The 21,377-nt window shown below is 41.9% G+C and overlaps 1 protein-coding gene across 3 annotated transcripts in view; it reads right to left on the reverse strand.

Moving 5' to 3' along the window:
• The window catches only part of RPS6KA3 (ribosomal protein S6 kinase A3), a 129,033-nt gene that overhangs the window by 41,102 nt on the left and 66,554 nt on the right, over positions 1-21,377 (reverse strand). For all 3 annotated transcript variants that reach the window (XM_074968007.1, XM_074968000.1, XM_074968015.1), the window contains 3 exons: positions 16,793-16,830; positions 16,329-16,471; positions 11,751-11,821 (listed from right to left, as the gene is read on the reverse strand). In XM_074968007.1, the coding sequence (XP_074824108.1) occupies positions 11,751-11,821; positions 16,329-16,471; positions 16,793-16,830 (252 nt within the window). The remainder of the gene's footprint in view (positions 1-11,750; positions 11,822-16,328; positions 16,472-16,792; positions 16,831-21,377) is intronic.

Raw genomic sequence — 21,377 nt, forward strand, 5'->3', positions numbered from 1 at the left:
AATTTTCCTGACACAACACAGACCTGGGAATTTTTTTTGGGGGGGGGGGGGTGGATTTATTACCCCATTTCACATTCAACTTATTTCTTGCATTTATTCTTGTCCTCCTTCTGGGTTTTTGGTTTTGATTTTTCTGTACTTTTATTTTCTCACACTGTCCCGAGTTCCTCACACTACCTTTCTTCTCCCCATCTAATGGTGCGTACATATCTATCACATCTCAATCTCTATCCTCCTTTTTCATCAGATACTGTGGTAAAAGACTGGGATCAGTTACCTACTATAAGTATGGTTCTTCAAGATGCGATGCAGATGTGTATTCCAAATAGGTGAGCATGCGCCCTGCTCCCTGGAGACTTTTGCCTAGCAGTACCTGTAGAGGGGTGGTGCTTGCATCTCATGCCTTTAGCCCCTCCCCAGGTTATGAGGCAATGCTGCCAGACCCCCTCAGTTCCGTTGCACCAAATGTCCAGGGGAAGTTTGATGCAGAGGGGATGGAGGGTGGGTCATGGAATACATGTCTGCATCACATCTCAAAGAACCACAGATACAGTAAGCAGCAGTTTCTTTTTCTTTGAGTAGATGCAGATGTGCATTCCAAGTAGGTGACTAGCAAGCAGTACCTCCATCTGTAGGTGGATTTTGGAGGTTACCTGAGTAAGGACTGCTCTTCCGACATTAGCGTCTGCTCTGGAAGCAGCAGCGATCACGTAATGGTCCGTAAATGTATGTATGGATGACTATGTGGCCACCCTACAAATGTCCAATATGGAAATGTCATTGAGGAAGGTCACCAACGTTGCCTGCGCTCTCATTGAATATGCCCATATCTGCTGAGGCGGTGTAGCCGACACTATCTCATATGTAGTCTTGATACAAGATGTTATCCATCTAGTGATGGTCTGCACAGAGACTGCTTGACCCTTCATGAGGGTCTGCATATGAGAGGAACAGGTGACACGAAGCATAAAACTGTTCAGTCCTGTTCAAAAAAAGGCAAGACCAGTGGTTCTCAACCTGTGGCCCAGTCAGCACAGAGCTGCAGCCCATGTGACATCTTCAGGGCCCTACAGGTAGTATTGGATGTGTACCACAATGGTAAATAGAACCATTGGGACCATTGAGAACCATTGGTCTATCATCTAACGTATGGAGGCTTTGTTCCTCCACGGAGGAATATAGCTCAGGGAAAAATACAGGCAAGTACACAGCTTGATTCAAATTAAACTGAGAGACCACCTTGGATACAAGCTTCAGATGTGGCCAGAACGTAACCTTGTCCTTGGAGAACTGTAAGGAGGCCCAGCCATCAGGGCTTGTTACTCTCACCCCCTCCTGGCACAGGTAATAGCTATCAAGAATGCAGTTTTCTGAGACAGGAGGGGCATTGGTCAGGAAGCAAGGGGCTCGAATGGAGTCCCCATTAGAGCTGCTAAGACCATGTTCGGGTCCCACAAGGGGACTGGCTCTTGGACTGGAGGATGCAGGGAGAGAAGTCCTTTCAGAAATCTCATCACCATTGCACTGGAGAATGCCAATTTCCCTTGGATAGGTGGATGAAATGCCAATATTGCTGCCAAGTGTACTCAGAGAACTGAGTGCTAAGTCAAATTCCTGAAGGTGTAGCAGGTAATTCAAGATGTCCTGGATAGAAGTCTCCACTGGATGGGTCCCACGGGTCAAGGGCTATACTGAAAACTTCAACTTTGCCAAGTAGGCTGTACTAGTTGAAGGCTTCCTACTGTTAAATAGGACCTATTGGACAACCTCGAGCAGTGCTCTCCCTCCTCTTTCAGTCATGCAGCAGCCACTCCATAAGGTGCAAGGAGCTGATCGCCAGAAGCAGAGTGCAGCCACAGTCCTGTGTGAGGTCAGGAAGGAGAAGTGGCATGGGAGGCTGAACTGACAGGGCGAGGAAGTCCGAGAACCAGCACTGCTTTGGCCATATTGGGGCAATCGGGATGAGCCTAGTTCGATCTGCCTTGAGCTTAGCGATGACCTACGGACTGATCAGGATAGGAGGGAATACATACAGCAGAGCTGACTGCCAGCTGCAGAGGAAAGCATCACAGAGGGAGCCTGAGCTGAGACCTTCCCGACAGCAGACTAGACGACACTTCCTGTTTTCCCTCATCACAAAGAGGTTGATTGTGGCGCTGTCCTTTGGATGGTTTTCACAATGTGGGGTCTCTAACTTCAGGGACCATTTGTGGCTTGGGGAGAAAAGCCTGCTGACATGATTCTGGACTCCTGGTAAGTGGACAGCTGTCAGGGTGATGTCCTCTTTGATGCAGAACTGCACAGGTTGATTGCCTATAGGCAGAGTGATCTGGAGTGGGTTCTCCCTTGTTTGTCCACATAGTACTCTGTGGTGCTACTGCCGGTGAGTATGTGAACCACTGAATGCCTGCTGCAGTCCCGGAAGGCATAACGTGCCTTGTGGATGACCCTAAGCTCCAGCACGCTGATGTGGAGCAAGGTTTCCTGTTCCAACCATAGGCCCTGCACCCTCAAAGAGTTCAGATGCGCTCCCTAATCCAGAAGGGACATGTCAGTAACTACTGACTTGGTTAAAGAAAGCCTAGTGAAGGGGACTCCTTGGCACACATTGCATATGGACTCCCACCAGTGCAAGGATTCCAGGACTGATGGAGGAAGGAGAACCAACCTGCCCAAAGAATACAGGGCAGGAAGGTAAGCCATCCTGAGTTACATCTGAAGAAAGCAAAGATGCAACTTGGAGAGTTGTATGACCTACGTGCATATGGTCATACATGTGTACAAGCGAACATGTGGCCCAATAGGCTAAGACAAATGCAACTATTGTGGACGGTTGTGATTGCAAACAGAGGCACAGCTGTCAAATGGCCTGGAAGTGGTCAGTTAGAGGAACACCCTGGACTTCATGGAATCTAATAAGGCCCCAATTAATTCTATTTGCTGAATGGGAGCCAAGGTCGACTTCATGGTATTTAGAATGAGTCCCAAACAGTCGAGTAAATATAGCGTAGTATTGATGTGGGCGAGAACCTCCTCGCTGGAGCTGCTCTTCAGCAACCGGTTGTCAAGATAGGGGAAGATATAGATTCCCATCCTCCTGACGTACACCATGACCACCGCCAGGCATTTGGTGAAGACTCGGAGCAGAAGAGGCACCAAACAGTAGAATAGTGTTCTCAAAGCATGAAGTGTTCTTTCCCCTACTATGAAGCAAAGACACTTCCTGCGGTTCAGCAGAATGGCCACATGGAAGCAAGCATCTTGAATGTCCAGAGCAGCGAATCAGTCATTCTGAGACAAAGCAGGGAAGATAGCTGATAGGCATGACCACGTATTTAATGAATTTGTTGAGTCCTCAGAGGTAGAGGATCGGCCTCATCCCACCTTTGATTTTGGTACCAGGAAATACTGAGAGGAGAACCTGTGACCTAGGTGTTCTCGTGGAACCTCCTCCACTGCTCCGAACTCTAGCAGCAAGCAAGCTGACCTGCTCGAAGAGCAGTGTCTTGTGAAACGAGTCCCTGAAAAGGTATGGGGAAGGATGTGGGGAGGGGGCATGGAGAGAAACTGGATGGCATAGTCCAATCTGATAGTGTCTAGGACGCAGCTTCCGGAAGTAATTGAGACCCATTGTAAAAGCAGGCCAGCCTGTCTCCAAAGGAATGGGAGGATGAAGAGGAAGGAAGAACAACAACTGGAACACCACTCTGAGCCAACGAGTCAAAATGGATGCTTAACAGGTGCAGAGGGAGGGTGCGCAGACCAGCCAGGCCCCAAGCTCGAATGCTTCCTCTGGTCAGGCCTATCCCTCTTCCTGGGGTGATCTCGCTGTCTCAAGGGGAGGGCTGCACAAAATGATGCTGCATCCTGCAATGCTATTGTTGTTACACCCTGTAGTGGCATCTCTGCATGGGTGGCATGTACACCCCCAGAGACCTTACAGTAGCCCTTGAATCCTTAAAGGAATGCAGGGTTTCAGCGGTCTTGTTTGAAAACAAGATTTGGGAACCGAAAGGGACAAGTCCTCAATCATTTGCTGGACATCCAGCATGATCTCTGAGTTCTGGAGCTAGGCAGCCCTCCTCATAGTAATCTAAGGCCATTGCCCTGGCTGACATGTCTGCAACATCAAGGGCAGACTGCAAAGACATTTTAGCCACCAAGCAGCCCTCAGCGACAAATGCCTGAAATTCATCACGGGAAGCATCAGTCAACTGGTTCTCAAATATGGCCATAACTCACCAATTGAGGAAGTCACATTTGGCCAGCAAAGCTTGCTGGTTCGCGATCCTCATCCATAGTGAAAAGGAGGTGTATATCTTTCTGCTCAAAAGGTCCAGGCGCTTAGATTCTCTCTGGGGAGTGGACTTGAACCTGCCCTACTGGGCTTGTTATTCACCACTGTATCCACCAGGGAGCATGGGGCCAGATGGGAATAAAACCCTCATATTCCTGTACAAGCACAAAATAGCGCTTTTCCAAGCACTTGGCCATCAGTAGTACCGAGGCTGGCATATCCCAAAGGGTTCTCGCAGGATCTGGGAGCATTTCATGAATTGGGAGGGCCATGATCCCAGGGATGGAGGGCTAGAAAACGTCCAGGAGTTTGTGGGTATTCTCCTGGAGAAACTCTGCTTGAATACCAAAGGGATGAGGCCACATAACGTAAAAGGTCTGGGTATGCCTTAAAGTCCTCCAGGATGGAAAGGGAGGTCAAACCAGGCAGCACTGCATTGGACGGGGAGGGAGATGAGGCTGTTGTCTGGGTCAAAGGCAGGTCCTGCTCCTGAGGCTGCATCTCCAGACAAGGAAACTCCAGCGGCTCCACAGGAAGGGGAACTGTGGGCTCCTAAACTGCAGCCACCATTGCAATACGAGCAGGCGATCTGGCTTTTGACTTGGACAATGAGCAAGACCTCTGGGAGCAAGGAGCTTCCCGTTAAGCCCAAGGGGGCCACTGAGATGGGTAAGGCATTGGTGACCAGTAGGTGCCAGGCCAGGGGCCTCCAACTCAGCCATGGGTCACATGCCAACCTGGTAGCCATACTAGTCTACTGATGGCCTTTGAACTTCCTCCAACAAAGCGGAGCAAGAGGACCCCGATTCTGAGGGAGGTAGCCAACAGGCTATCCAACTCATCTGTGACACAAAGAATTGGCTCTCCCAATGTAATCAGCACCATCAGTGCTGCATGCAAGGTCGGTCCCAGTGCAAACACAGGTAACAGAGCACCCAAGTGCCTCGATCCCAGGGGACAGCAACAACCTTGACAGAACCATCTGCGACGTCAATTGCATTGATCCTGAGGAAGGGCCTGATACTGAAAAACCTTGTACTGGCTCCGGCACAGTGTTCATACCAACCCCCAGGAAGGGGGCTTCCTGGTGCAGTGACAAAGGGCCTGAGAGTTCAATGGCATGCTCCAACTGGGGTGGGGAGGGTCCATTGTGGGCACCAACCTTGCAAAATCTTAAAACAGCAGCAAAGACAGGACTGAAAGGTAGAGTCGGTCTGCTAACATCACAGACGCTGTTGGCACCGATATTATTCTCGCCAGTACTGGACTCGTTGGACACCTGGAGGCCGGAACTGGAGTCGATGGTATGAGATGTCTACCCTCCCTACCCTGTACCAAGGGAGGGTCAGAGGAACCTGTGCCATTCCACACACCAGAGCCAACCTTTGCCGGTCTGCACTCTTCTTAGGGCAGGCAGAAGAGTCTCCCTGGGACCTGGAGTGCTCACAATTGGTTCTGGAAACCTCTTCTTTGGTACCAATGACAGAGAACTACTCCTGTACCTCTTTGGAGGCCCCTGACCTGCAATGGAAGGCAGTAGCACTTTCCGAACTGGAGGGCGATCTGTGGCCCGAGAACTGACTCGGTACCGAGGCCTGCTTCAGGGCCTGTTCAACCAGGTGCTGCTTGAGGGGGAAGGTCTCATGCCATCCGAGTCATCTTTTTAAATGATCTACAGATTGAACAGCACACTTTAAGGTGGACTTTGCCAAGGCAGAGCAAGCACCTCCTGCAGGGGTCACTGTTAGGAATTGCCACTCCACGTGAAGGGCAATGCTTGAATGCTGGTGAGGGCGTCACTAGGGAGCACTACCACTATATTATAGTCTAAAACTTTTACTCTAACTTGACTATATACAATAAAACTAGCCTAAGAGGATGAATTGCAAAGTTATGAAATGACAGCCACACAGAGCTCTGACTCCAGGTGACGGGCGGTGAGAAGGAGCTGAGGGTGGGAGAGGTGGGGGCAGAGGTGTTTGAGGCAATGTTGTCTCATATAGCCAACGGAGGGGCTAAAGGAACGAGGGCTGCCCCTCTATGGATACTGCTAGGTAAAAGGCTCTGGCAAGCAGGGTGCACACACACCTATTTGAAATACACATCTGCATCTATTCGAAGAAGAAAGATGCAATTTCCTTTTTTCCCCTCCCTTAACCTGTCTCCCCATCACATCCCAAAGTTTCTTCCATTCCTCTACACTTCCACAAGGATCCACAACACAGACTACAAGAGGGTATCCAACTTCCCTCTATTCTGAGCAAGAGGTGCCATCAGCCAAGCTACTTGCAGGAGAGAGCCACCTCCGCGCTACCTCATCACACACCATTAATCAGGTCCTTAGTAAGTTACCAAATTTCCCATCTCTTCCTGCAGGGGGGAAGTTGGAGAAAATCTCTTCTTTCTCTACTGGCTCTTCAATATTGTAGTACACATCAAAAAGATCAGTTGACTGGTGGTGATGGTGCCTGATCATCAGCTCCTCCTCTGGTGATCATGAACCTCTAGTAGTTACATCCTCATATGTGCATTTTCTATGCAGTGCCTTTCATTGCACTCATTCTACAAGATGTTATTTCCATTCATGGCTAAACAGCAGTTGACAGACAGACAGTAAGGAGCAGGGTGCTGCTGCCTGATTGCTGCTGAAGGACAACCATGTGGGCTTGTAGCACAAGAGAGATATTGCAGGCCACAGACCAGGAGACCGGATGTGTTGGGATTATATTGAAAGATTAAAAATCCCTTCTTAAATAGATAATCATCCAAGACAGCTCCTCAAACTAGAACATGAGGCTTGGTCTACACTACAGAATTAGGTCAACATAAGGCAGCTTACATCAACATAATCATGTCAGCGTCTACACTAGAATGCTGCTTTCGCCAAAGTGGCCCGCTACACCAACATGACTCCATCTCCATGAGAGGCACATCACTTACATCAGTGTAGTCAGGGCAATGCAGTGTCTGTCCATTACTTACTTCAGCTGTTGGACATCATTCTTGTCAATTTCACAACTGTGTCTGGCTCAGAGCAGCAGCAAGGCTTGCAGCTGGAGATGTGAAACTGACAAGAATGTCAATTTCATGCTGGTAGGCTCCCTGCTGTGAAACTGATCCTGGTGCTGGGCTCCTAACTGGACCCCCAACCCCAGGGTGACAGCCCAAGCTATGAGCCTGGCATGGGGCTCAATTTTACAGCACAGAGCCTACAACAGCGAAACTGATATTTTTGTCAATTTCAGGGCTCCAGTTGTGAGCCTGGGCTGCTGCTCTGAGGTGCAGGCAGCTGTGAAATTGACAATTTCAATTTCACTGCTGGTAGGCTCCCTGAGCCCATGCCAGGCTCCTGCTGTGAGCCCTGTGTGGCTGTCAATGCCCCTCCTTCAGCCAGTGCAAGCACACCACCGACAGAAGGAGGGTAGTGTGGACAGCAATAGCCAATTGAAGTACTGTGGTGGCTGTCGGTTGACCTAAATTTAGTCAACCTAATTTTGTAGTGTAGACCAGCCCTAACTATGGCAAGTCAGGATGGGAGATTGACTGCTTTGAGAGAACGAAATCTATGCCTAAAAGTAGAAGTGCCACTGACCTTCTGGAGAAGTAGCTCAATGGACAAAGAGAGAGAATCCAGTTGAAACTCTAGAGTTTTTGCATCTACCAGAGGAAGTAGTGGATCCAACTGTACTAAGGGCCCTGTAGTTGCAGGATATAACTTCCTTTCCTTAAATTGCAGCAAGTAGGACTGTCATTGTTTTTTTTCTGTTATGGCAGAGGATCCGTCTAAAAATTCTCAACTGGCCACTGCACACAGCAGAAAGCAAAAATGACTACTGTCAATGGAGAGTTTCTAGGTTATACAGCTGCATGAGTGACAGCAATCTTGTCTTCTCCAGTTGCTAATGGGTGGAGACAAATCCTATACAAAAGCACTGGATAGAAAAAGAGTTGCATAAAAAATTAATCTCATTACTGCAAACTATGATTCCTTCAAATGATAAAACTTCTCAATTTTAAACAAAGAACTTTCTTGGTCCTGTCTTGAAAGCAAAGAACCCAAGCAAATGTAAGTGCACTGTAGGAAGAGTGCATTGTGTGTGAATTTAAGGGGTAGAGGCGTAGTAGTGAAGTAATGTACCTCAAAAAGTGCACAGTGGAACATGTGTTTAGTAGACAATTCCCACAACTGTAAATGGTTCTAAGAGTATTTTGGGAGGAGAGACATGAGATGGTTCAGTACTACAAAGAAAAGACTGGTACTGCTTTCAATAGCTCTTACAGTGTTAGATAATAAAAAGGAAATTTTAGTAGAAGGTATTTTTTTTTTAATATTTTTGAAGTTTTTCACCTCTGCACATTATTCAAGATATAATGTATTAATTAATGTATTAATAAATAGTTACAGAACATTTACAATTACTTGTAGAACTACTTGGATAATTAATTTCTTTATTTTATATCACATTTTTTGTGCAATAATCCTAATTAAACAACATAGTTTCAAAGTTGAAATTAAAATCTAGAAGATGAAAAAAATAACGGTATAAGCAAGGGAGAAAAGATGTGTGCTCAGATGAAATATGAAAATAGTTGGAGAGTCAATTAGCCAGAAAGACATAGGCAGGCTGTTTCACATAGCAGAGCACAGAGGAGGCTCGTGTACCAACTTTAGAAACACTGCACTGAAGGATAGAGAGAAGTCCTATGTGGATAAGCAGAGTAACGGATGTAAAGATGTGGTGTATAAGAGGTAGACAGAAACAAAGTCACAGTTTTAAAAAATGAGGTGGGAAATTTGAATTGGCTCCTGAAATTTATGGGGGAAGCAGCTGTCTCGGGCTGGCCAAGATGTATAGTTGTGTGCTTCTTGTACACATAATACTCCTGGGGGAATTTCCATAAAAAAATTAAAAACTCTGTGCACAATATTTTACAATTCTGCAAAATTCTGCATATTTTATTTGTCAAAATAATACTATACAATCACACCAGTTTCAATTATTTTGGTGATTTATTTCAAAATACCTATCAGCAACTATATATGGCCAGTCTAAACTACCAGCTAAATCGGCACCACTGCGATTGATGCAGCAGTGTCGATAAAGTGGATCTGGTGAAGACACGCTAAGTTGATAGGAGAGCACTTTCCTGTCCATGTCTGCACTCCACCTCCCCAAGAGATGGAAGCTATGTCGATGGGGGGGTGTCTCCCATCAACATAGCACGGGGTAGACACCGCTATAAGTTGACCCAAGTCATATATATAACTTATGTAACTGAACTAGCATGACTTAGATCGACCTACTAACCAGTACACACCAGCCTGATGTCTGGAACAATACAGACACAAAAAATTCCTCCAGGAACAGAGTTAAGGAAACCCCTAAGACAACTCAGTTCCTGTTTCTCTCTCCCCTCCCCCCAAAGCCCAGCAGGAGGGCCAGATATCCCCACCTCTCCTCCCAGAGCCCAGCTGTGGGGCAACTTGCATGCACCCCCTCCCCACCAGAGCCCAGCTACAGGCCCCCCATCCCAGATCCCCGCACCCCCTACCTCACAGAATCCAGCTGCGGTACCCCACAGCCCAGACACTCTCACTCCCTCCCGCACAGAGCCCAGGAATCCAGAGGGAGAAACAACCTGATGCTGTATCCCGGGCTTATATGGAGTTTCATGAACACTGCTTCCTTCCTTTAGGATGTGCAGGGAACTTCAGCTGCCCGGTAGCCTCCAGCTCCCTTCCCCTCTCCCTCCCCCAGCAGCATCATCTACTTGCAAGCTGGGCTCTGCCAGGTCCAGTGCTGCCTAGTGGTGGCCAGTAGGCTCTGTAGCCCATGCGGGGGGGGAGGGGGGGATTCAGCACAAAAAACATTAATTTCTGTGAAAATTCTGCACTGCACAATGGTGCAGAATTCCCCCACAAGCAACATGAGGTGGGAAGCAGCCTACAGCTGCTTGAGTTTGGAGAGTTAGAACTTAGCAATAATTAAGATTAACAGAAGATGATGACATAATGAGGATTTCAGCCATGAATGAGGATTTCAGCCAACGTGGCATAAACTGGAATAGATTTAGAGATGTAAGAGATGCAGAAGGAAAAGGAAACGTCAAGGCCAAGGATGGCATGTAGAAAAGAAGCAAATGGGAGAGCTGAGTCAGACAGTGAAAGAAAAGAGATGGATTATGTTTACTGATGCACCTCTTCGTCAGAGAGATATTTAGTTGAAAAATTTAATTTATGGTTTCCTCTGATTCCTTCAAGACAGGCTGTCAATGGACAGGGAGGAGTCATTAAAGCTGTCTAAAGATACAATTTGGAATCAATATAAAAGTCAGGTGTCAGCAATCTTCGGCACATGGCCCATCAGGGTAATCTGCTGGCAGGCCATGAGACATTTTGTTTATGTTGACTGTCCGCAGGCACGGCCTCCCACAGCTCCCAGTAGCCACGGTTTGCCATTCCTGGCCAATGGGAGCTGTGGGAAGCAGCGCGGGTCAGCAGATTACCCTGATGGGCCGTGTGCGGAAGGTTGCCAACCCCTGATATAAGTGGGAGCGAAAACGGAGGTTGGAGATAAAATGACAAAAGGGGGGAAACAGAGCGAGGGATCGAGAGCTGAGCCTTGTGAGACTCCACAGCGGAAGGGTCTTAGCACGGAACAGTTAAAGAGAAACAGAAATAGTGGCTTGATAGGTAGGAATGTAACCCTGATATGAAGAAACCAGAGATTCCTTCACAAGCAAAGACAAAGTCTGGAAGGGGAAGAGTTCCACCATATCAAAGATTGTACTGAGGTCAAGGAGAACGAGGAGAGACAGCAAGTCCTCGTCAGCAGAAATAAGATCATTAACTACACGAAAGTAAGCGATTTCTATGCTATAGCTAAAGCAAAACCAAAGCAATATTGAAAACAGTCAAGGATACTGTCAGCAAGATGACTCAGAAGATTAGAGACAGTGCAAGTTCATGAGAGTCAAAAGTGGATGTAGATTTTGGAAAGCTAGGGGAAGGTACCAGGGGAGAGCACTGTTGGCAATGGAGGTAGTGTAAGGAGGAGGGGGAGAAGGGAACAAACAGGAAAAGATGAAGGAGACTATTTTCTTAGAAGATGGGATTATGTCAGAAATGTGTAGAGTTGCAATAAAGAGGAAGGCAGAAGAGGATAATGAAATATCATGGGCACAAAATTGGGAAGAAGATGGGGCTGGAGAAGATAGTTATAAATTAGGGAAATATTAGATTAAAAGGATGATATGAAATTCTTTGCAACTGGTAAGGGAAAGGACTGGAGGAATGGGCAAACTAGATGGGTGGAAAAGGGAATTTATAAAGTGGAATAGGAATAGGGAGTGAGGATTTACCAATACCTTGGAAAATGAGGGAGGAGAAGAAATTAGATTTGCAGCCCAGAGGGCATCCCTGTAGAAGACATATAAGTAAGAGTGTACTCACTTGAGAATCATAGTCATGGTTTCTTTTCTGTCTTTCCCTTGGAAAGGTAGAGTACCCGTGAGCATTTCAAACTGTACAGAGTAAAACTTGCATCAATTACATTAAAAGACTTGGACAAAACCTAATTTTTGATAAAACTACTTAACAGAATAATATTTTAAAAGTCATGCATATCAAAAATTAAGACTTTGCAAAGCAACTGCTTATGCTACAAGTTTTAATTATTGCAAAGACCTGGAAGCACTTACTGAACTTACGGTTGCAAAACAATTTCCACCATTACTCTGTGTTCACATACTTTTAACTTTCTGAAAAATTCACCTTTTTTCAGCTGTAATTCTCTATGCTTGTTTTTTCCCCTAAATACAACTTTCTTTGGGAGCTTGAGCAAAATAACTTTAGTTATCTGAGTTTTTCAAGGGGACAAAAATACAGTTCTCAGGTAAAAAATATTGCCAGATGTCTAAATAATGGTGAAACAATATAAATAGTCTTTACTAGGAAAAAAAAAGTAGTTGGATAATGAAGTTATTCACAATTAAAAAGTGGTTATTGCATATGTATGGGGGAATGTGTGAGGACTTGCAAATAGAAGACCGGCATTGTACATGCATACATATTTTAGAATGCCTTTTAATGGGCAACCGCCACTTTTAAAATACTGTTCTATTCTGAAAGTGACTGTATAAAAGAGGTTTGCAGTATTGTAGCCTTGTTGGTCCCAGGACATTAGAGAGACCAGGTAGATGGGTGAGGTAATGTCTTATTGGACCACTTTCTGTTGGTGAAAGAGACAAGCTTTCGAAACACATAGAGTTGAAGAAGAGCTCTGTGGAGCTTGTCTCTTTCACCATCAGAAGTTGGTCCAACAACAGAAAATGCCTCACCTACCTTGTCTATAAATGAGGCACATTCTTAGTCTACAAACCTGGTGTGTCTGTATTCAGGCTCATATCTCCTTTGAAGAAAAAAAAAGGTAACTACCTTTTACTCCTGCAAGCACTATAGAACCAACTGTGTTCTGCTATTCAGGTTCATAAATTGTTTAAATAATTGTTTATTAATCTCCAATTGCAAGGCCCATTTCATCTCCTGTGCAGCCTCACTAGATGCAATAAAGTTGCAAGGTATAATTGAGTGCAGATGTTTTATTACTGTGGATAATGCATGAGATAACATCACAAGCTATATTCTTTTTAACAGTTAGAAAAAATAGCTTTTTATTTGTAATCTGAACAAATATGACCTGCAACACAATATGGTATCCCATAATGCCATTTTTACTGTCACCTTTAAGAGAAAAGTACACTTTAAGCAGTTGAAGAAGCTTAAGTTCCTCCGTAAATGCACACTTGTCAAATTATGTAATCATCTGTTTTAGCACTTATTCCACTATATGGCAGTTTAAGTCGTCCTATATATTCAAGGTAGTTTAAAAGGTTAAATCTTTCAGATGTTGTGAGGTGGTGTTAGGTGCTTACGGAGTTGTAAAACAGTATAAGTGCTTATGCCTTCAAGGTTTTTTGCTTCATAAAACCTAGAGAATTTAATTCAAAAATATGTTAATTAAGTTTTATGGTTGGTCATTTAAAATCACCAAGTCATGAAATGATAAAAGTTCAGGTTTGAACGCTTATGTTAATGTAGTCATATTGCATACACAGTATCTTTTATTCCTGATTTTTCATTATGGCCCAGAAGTTTGAAATTGTAATCAGTAATTCTGAGTGAACAATAACCCGACTACATATGCAAATGCAGTTGTCTCAGATACAAAATATGCAAGGACAATAGCACTCATGCAGTTCTTAAAACCCAGGCCTAAATAGCTAGCTTTTTATAAAAATTATTTCGTAAAACATACAGGGATATGAGATGCTGCCAACTTAACATAGCAGTTGGAGCCTGGAATTTTGCATTTCCTGACTTTGGAAACAAATTGTTCAACTAACCATTTTATTCTATTTAATATAATATTAATATAGAATAATTTCACTACTTCTCACTTTGCTGAACTACAAATCTGATAATCTTACCACACTTTCTGGCAAGGTGTGCTGGAGAAAGGGCTAATCTTATCACAACTTTATTTTTTAAAAATTACTCTGTACATTCAATTGTGTACTATGAAATACATAACAATTAAATGTAAACTACCTATATTTATCAAACTAAAAGAACAAAGTAAATTGTATTGCACAATATAATTATTTTCTGAGGTTTATTTACTTACTTCTAATCTGCAAAGTTTGTAAATACACAAGTCTCACACTTCATATGAGTCAGTGAGATTCTATATATGAGATATTTCATAAAATGTATAAGTTCCATCAACAAAAAACTAAACAAAACTAAGTTATCCTCTTGTAATTGGTGTTCATAGATGTCATTTCCACAGATTTTCATCTAAGATCTCTCTGCCCTCCTCCCCAAAAGACTACACAGGACCCAGAATACTTTAAGAATAGGATTTTCAAAAATGTTCAGGATTGGCCTTTTTCAGCTCTTACTGAAGTCAATCCTAAATACTTTGACTTCAATGGGAGCAGACTTCAGCCAATGCTGAGCACTTTTGAAAATCCCACCCTAAAACGTTAAATTTTGATAACTACAGTGTCTAACGCACACACACACACTATCCTTTGTAGGTGTGTACACGCAAGTGCATGCGCACACACACTTTTCCACCACGTGACTGCTTCTTGTAACTGATGCAAAGTGAAAATAAACAGGATGTGTGAATGGGAAAGCATACACTGGTGAAGGAAATTACATGATGTGAACAACTGCAGCTATTGGTGACAGAGTAGCAGCCGTGTTAGTCTGTATTCGCAAAAAGAAAAGGAGTACTTGTGGCACCCTAGAGACTAACCAATTTATTTGAGCATTATTATTATTATTTGAGCAGAGTTATTGGTCAGATCATCTGTCTCCTCTACAGTTTTAAGTAGAATTCCAATTATTGCACGCCTTGCCTACCATCTATATAAGGGACTGCAGGAACGAAGGAGCAATTTGGTTTATTAATCTGTTAGGAAGAACTGTTTTACCAAAAGAAGCTACTGAACAAACAGGTTTTAGCTACACTGGGTAGAGGCTGAAGTAATCATGAAGACATCTTGCACTGGGTTCCTCAAAATAAGCAAAATAAGATTAACTGAACATCCATTTAGATAGCTCATGTTCCGAGATAAATTAACTTAAGGAGTCAGATACAGGCTACAAAAAATAAATATTTTATGGAAAGATACTATGGAAGTTTGTCAAAGTGTATTTGAAATAGTTTTTTTAAGTGTTAGACTTCCCAATTCACCCTCCTGCAAATCAACAGCCCAAGTATTTTTAAGAAAAGTGCAACTGGACTCTAAAAATGACATTCAGCCATGTTTAATGACTCTTCCTGGTTTCCAATTTTAACATGTTCAGTTCAAACGTAAAGACTTTTTATTATTATTTTAGTTACCAGCTCTGCAAACTCAATCTGGGATCTAAACCCCAAATTATGTTCTTTCTAGCTCGTTTTCCATCCATATTAAAATTACAATCTGATTGCAGAATCTTAGTTTTTTTCTGATGATGCCCAAGCCAGAAAAGAATACAGAGCACCCTTACTGAGTATTGGCTGCACAGTGCTGGAAGAAGTAGTGAAAATGTATTCTTGTTAGTCAAGTATGCAGATATGACTGACAAAACACAAATGTAAGATCTCTTCAGTGATCAGATGCCTTTTTTACACAGTCATTTTCCATACCACAACAGCATTTTACATATTCAAAAGGTAATAGGGTATGTTTTCAGATCTAATAATAAAGAGTCTCCTTATCAGATCATAAGGCACACACAGAGACTGTGCTGTCATAATTATACAGGTATTGCAGAAGCATCAAAAGATAAAAAAATCTTTCATTTTTAAAAACATCATTTGATCTTAATGTTAAAAAAAATCATACAATGATTTTTAAAGTATAAAATTCTATTTGGCATTCCTAAACTTTCAAACAATCATTTTTCCTTTTCAAAAATACCTGCATTTGTTATAAATGTTAAAAAAAATTCTGTCTGGTAAAATTTTGTCAATTTAATGGAACTTATTTTTTGATGAAATGTCATATGCATGGCCCTTCCAAGCAACAGCTGAAAGTCTGTAATCAGCTCAGTGCAACTCTAAATTCTATCTCTGTGCAAATAAAGCAGCTTTCATTATTCCGTTAGTTTGAAACTGAGATGGCTAAGATGATCAGAAAATTTTACTTCTAAAAACTACTTTTTCTGTGATTGAATTCAATTTTAAAGTTTCAAAATTTGAATCTAGATGGAAAATATTTTTCACTTTTGAAAAGCAAGCTTTTCTGAACACTTTCATTTTTCTATCAGTCTCAGTTAAGAACAGTCATAGGCACACAATATTCCATTGAAGCAAAAGAAAAAAGGTGGAATGATATCAGTGATGTGATGAGATCTGAACCATGCTGTTAAGCCAAACTGAACAGTAGTACTAATTACCAATAAATTCATGTGACTGGGTTAAGCCAGTCATAACCCATCTTTTGCTATGATTTCTATTCACCAGAAACCTACCATTAAAACACCAAAAGACCACCAGTCTGCACTCTGTGTGTGGCCTCGTCGATTAACTACCTCTGGTGCCATATATTCTACTGTCCCACAGAAGGAATACGCTTTCTTTTCATGATCGATCGACTCTTTGCTTAAGCCAAAATCTGAAAAAAATATAATCTGAAATGAAATTTTCCTACTGGCTAAGAATTTCTAAGCATACAAATATAACTAACACAAAAGCTATAAAACTATGAAAAAAGTCACATTAGTGGTCATATCATTACTTTTTATTTTTTAAATCAGATCTCTTATTTAAATAATAATAACACTTCATTTAGTCCATGTTAAATATCACCGTCTGTTCTGCAAAATTACTTGCAATAAAAAAGAAAAAAAAATCAGATTTTACTATATTCCTTTAAAAAACATTCAGACAACTTATGAATTAAAAACTTCATAAACTGGAATTTATTTTTACTTACCTGTCAATTTGATATGTCCTTCTTCGTCAAGAAGTATACTAAAAGAAAAAAAAAAAAGAGGGCAGTTGAAAGTATCTTTTAACCTTGTTTTAGAAACTGTACTGACAATCAAAAGAACTTTAAGAATAGAACTTTAAAGAGTAACATCAACAAACAGAGACATGTAACAGTGAAAATCTAAGGAAAGAAGAATAATTTTGGAATTTACAGTTATAGAAAAGGGATATATTTAATGAAGTTACAAAAACATGCATTCAGTGTGTTGTTTTCTAAGGCCCCGTTCCTACAAGCTGCTCTTCTCAGATAGACTCTTGGGTCTGTGCTGGGCAGTTTGCAGGATCAGAACCTAATGAAAGCCAAAAAATTCAGAAGTTGCGTCTCAATCCTAGTTATATACTTTAACATGAAAAATATCTGTAAAGACAAAGTCACAATAATAAAAAGCTAAAGATTTCAGTGGACAACTTTTTTCTCCTTTGATTTTTTCTTAATAAAGAATGTGAATGAACACAGAATCTGTCTCAAGAATTCCATATAATTGAAAGGTATTTGCTAGTAGTCCACATGGCAGCAACAGCTCTTTAATCCTGAATTTTCTATCCACGATACTCTAAGTGAGCAGGGAAACTTACACACAACACTGAATATTTTAAGGACCAACACTGTTTCTTTGAAGCTTTTTTTTATATAACAACAAATAGCTCCTATATAGTGCTTTTCATGTGTATTATCTATCTTTGTAGTTTCAATGGAAGTGCTAACAACTTTAAATGGATACTGTCAAGTTCCTTTTAAACCTATACTTAAAGTTGTGCTGTGTTGCCATTTACTTTTATGCTTTCTTTGGACTTGATCTTGTAACATTCTGAGTGCCTCCCTTCAGATTCTAAGCATCATCAACTCCCACTGAAAGAACAGGAGTTTAGAGTGCTCAACATGCTATAGGATCAGGCTCTCTATGAGAATTAAGAGACCGTATACATTTAAAAGAACAACTCATATAGTGGGAATGAGGACCTCAACCAAAACTTCTAAATAATTTTGACCTTTGCTAGTCTCCTCTGAGACAGACACAAGGCTTAAACCCAAGAACAGGAAATCTACGAAGGATATATCATTTAGTCAATGTACAATTTCTAGAAAGTACAGTGTGCCTGACTTCATTTTTTCTATTTTAGCTATAATTATTAAAACATTTATTAAAAAAGGAAACGGTTACAAGATTGAACGGAGTAATTTTTAAAAACAGTTTTATTATCCTAAAAGCTCTAAAGCTCCCCTTCCTTGATATTTTTATCCTTTTACTTTTGGCAAAAAAGTTTTCCCCACTTCTGTATTTTAAAAGGATCATAAACTAACTTCATTCACTTTCTTGTTTGCACAGTAGTATTGATGAGGCCAGCAAAGATTTGAAAATCGTGTTTATTTATTAACCTGTGCTGCTTCTAGTGGTAGAATACCTGGCTATGCTCCAACTATGTAGGAACCATCATGGATCCTATAGCAAAGGTGGTTTTGAAAAGTGATTTACTTCTCAGACTGGGTGTGGTATTTTTTAAGTATATGGAAGACATTCCTCACCAGCTTAGAAAAATGTTCTTACCAGTAAATGGTATTTCTTTGATGAAACCAGCTCAGTTTACAATTTAACGAGTTTTCATCCACCTCACGGTTGTATAGACGTAAGCAACCAATGGAAAGTGCAGGATTTTAGAACATAATTCATGTGTCCCCAAGTTCCTCCTGAGCACGCTACTAGCCATTGCCATAGCACTCATTGGAGTAGTTACAAATAGGACAGAAGACAACTTATGCTTTCACCAAGGCACGTATCAGGTTAAAGAAGAGCTCCATTAGAATCAACAGGGAACATTTATGTAAAACCAAAAAAAGACAAAATGAGGCAACATTCTGCAAACACCACTGTCCTAAGCATAATACCTTTCAGAAAAGGAGAAGGTACTAGTTACAGAATGAACACAGAAACAGTTCCACTGTAAGTTTGGTCATTGTGAACTGAGCTGGTTTCATAAGAATACAACCATTTCTGGGTAAGAAAAAGTATCTATTCTTTGAGTAAACCAGCTTAGTCTATAGCAATCCCATTTCCACAACACGGAGGAATTACTTTTCAAGAACAAAGTCAAAGACAATGCTACCAAAAGGAGCACTAGGAGTAGATAGGTATCTAATTCTATCATGCACAGTAAGGGCATGCATGTGAAACCAAACTGCCAGTTTGCAGTCCTCTTCCAAAGCAACGCTCTCTCTTCATTAAGAGGCATAGGAATTACCATACTGGATCAGACCCGTGGGACATCTAAGCCAGTATACTGTCTCTGACAGTAGCCAGCACCAGATGCCTCACATGAAGTTGCAAGAAGCCCTGCAGCAGACATACATGAGATAAACTGGTGCTTATCAAAGTCTCATCTGAACCCCTAATAGTTAGAGATTGGCTTATGCTAGGAAGCATGAAATTTTAAATTACTTTAATTTTTTTCATTAACTGTAACTGGATATTCTTGTTATCCATATAAATATCCAATTCCTCTGAATCTTGCATCAACAACATCTTGAAGCAGTAAGTTCCACAGTCTAATTACGTGTGTGAAAAAGTATGTTTTGTTGCCCTTCTATTTTATTGTCCTGTCTTATGTAATAAGGGAGAACAGACACTCTCCGCATACCTTTGCTATACCATTAATTATTTTGTATACTTTTGTCCTGACCCTTATTACATGTCTCTTTTCTCAGGTAAACAATCCCACTCTTTTCATGAAAGGTTTTTCCATTTCCCTAACTCATTCTTGTTGCCCTTCTCTGAACCCCCTAATTCTGTAATAGTCTTTTTGAGATGGGGTGACCAGTACTAAACACAGTAATCCAGATGAGAATAATCACCGATTTATATATTAGCATTGTAATATTTTTTGTATTTCTCTCCATCCCATTCCTTATGCATCCTAATGTGATTTGCTTTTTTAAATGCAGTTGTTCATTGAGCATAGGTTTTCACTGAGCTGTCCACAAAGATGACCAGATACTTTTTCTTCAATTAATACTGTTAATTTAGAACCCAGTAAGGCATATAAGTAGTGCTAAGCTTTCCATGCTATGTGCATTACTTTGCATTTATTGACACTGAATTCAATTTGCCATCATGTTGACCATTCACATAACTTGGCTAGGTCCCCCTGAAGTTCTGCACTGTCTTCTTTGGATTTCTCTCAGTAACTGTGTGTCATATGCAAATTTTGCCCTCTCATTGCTTGAGTGTGTCTAAGGGACTGCATCCCATAAGGAATTCACTCTTCTTGAATGTGTCCTCAGGTGGGCTCTTGATTCTGATCCATCTAGACTAATCATTTTTATGAGTACTGTGACCCTTCTTAGAACCTACACAAAAAACAAAAGCATTCACTGACCCTCAAATCCTGGGTCCTACTGATATGGAAATTCAAGGCCCTCCTGACATCCAGGGAATGAAGACAATTCTTCATAACAATGGCAGAAAAAGGGGGGGAACCACCACTTGATTTTGATGGAAAGTGGTAGGACACCTATAAACAAAAAAGGGCAAAGAGTGAAGAGCCACCGTGTCTTTAGGAAACATAGTTTATAGAATTTGATATGCTGGAGTGGCCAAATACAGAGAGTTTGCCAGCCCTGATTAAACGGGCAGGTACAAATAAAGGGTCTAATGGGAGGTTTAATCCATAGCTGTACCTGAGAGAAGTTTTTTGTAAGGAGCTGCAAAACCCATAATAAATGGGTATTCTGTGAGGGCCAAGATTTGCTGCCTCATGAAATATATGGAAAGCCCAACCTGAAAGTCCAAACCAACCTGAAGAATGTGAACAAGGATGGGAGTCACCATGTAGCCTCTATGTCCTGGAACATATAAAGGAAGAGATTCCACACTCTTCAAAAGGACATCATACCTGGGTTAGGCCACTTGCAAACTGATTTAAATTTCCTGCAAAGCAATGGGTTTGGAGTGCCATCAGATTTCTTTCTGTGTCCAGTAAAATAGCAGAAGGGACTCCAGGAACACTTGGTTTGCTGATTCAAGTAAACTACAACAATGAAGTTGTCTGTCCAGACTAGGAGATCTTTCCTGGCAGAATTCCCCAGAGGGGAAACAAAGACTTCAATAAGCTCTAATCTTTTAAACATTTAATGGAGCTGGACTCTAAGTGAGACCACTTCCATTAGACCAACTTCTTCTTTTATTTTACTAGCATCTAAAGACCCCAAAATAAGACTACCATCCTCCATCCTGCCCTCCCCCCAGCCACATGTTCCTAACTGGAAAGATTCACATCTCTGGTCAAAACCACTCACCAGAATTTGCCTAGGCAAGTTCCCTTACGGAGACTGGAGCATTAAATTCTGACCTTAAGATGACTACTTATTAATTAGTTTGGGTCCAAGTATGATTGACTGCAGCTGTTCCTGATTTAATCTTGAGTGTCCAGAAGTGGAAGTGAGGCTGAAGTATCACTTCAAGACAGGGTCCAACTAGCTGCATCTATTCCCAGGAGAAGCAGACAGTATTGCAGATTTGAACCCAGGTAGTTTG

Source organism: Natator depressus, chromosome 1, assembly GCF_965152275.1.
Source record: "Natator depressus isolate rNatDep1 chromosome 1, rNatDep2.hap1, whole genome shotgun sequence".
Classification (NCBI taxonomy): Eukaryota; Metazoa; Chordata; order Testudines; family Cheloniidae; genus Natator; species Natator depressus.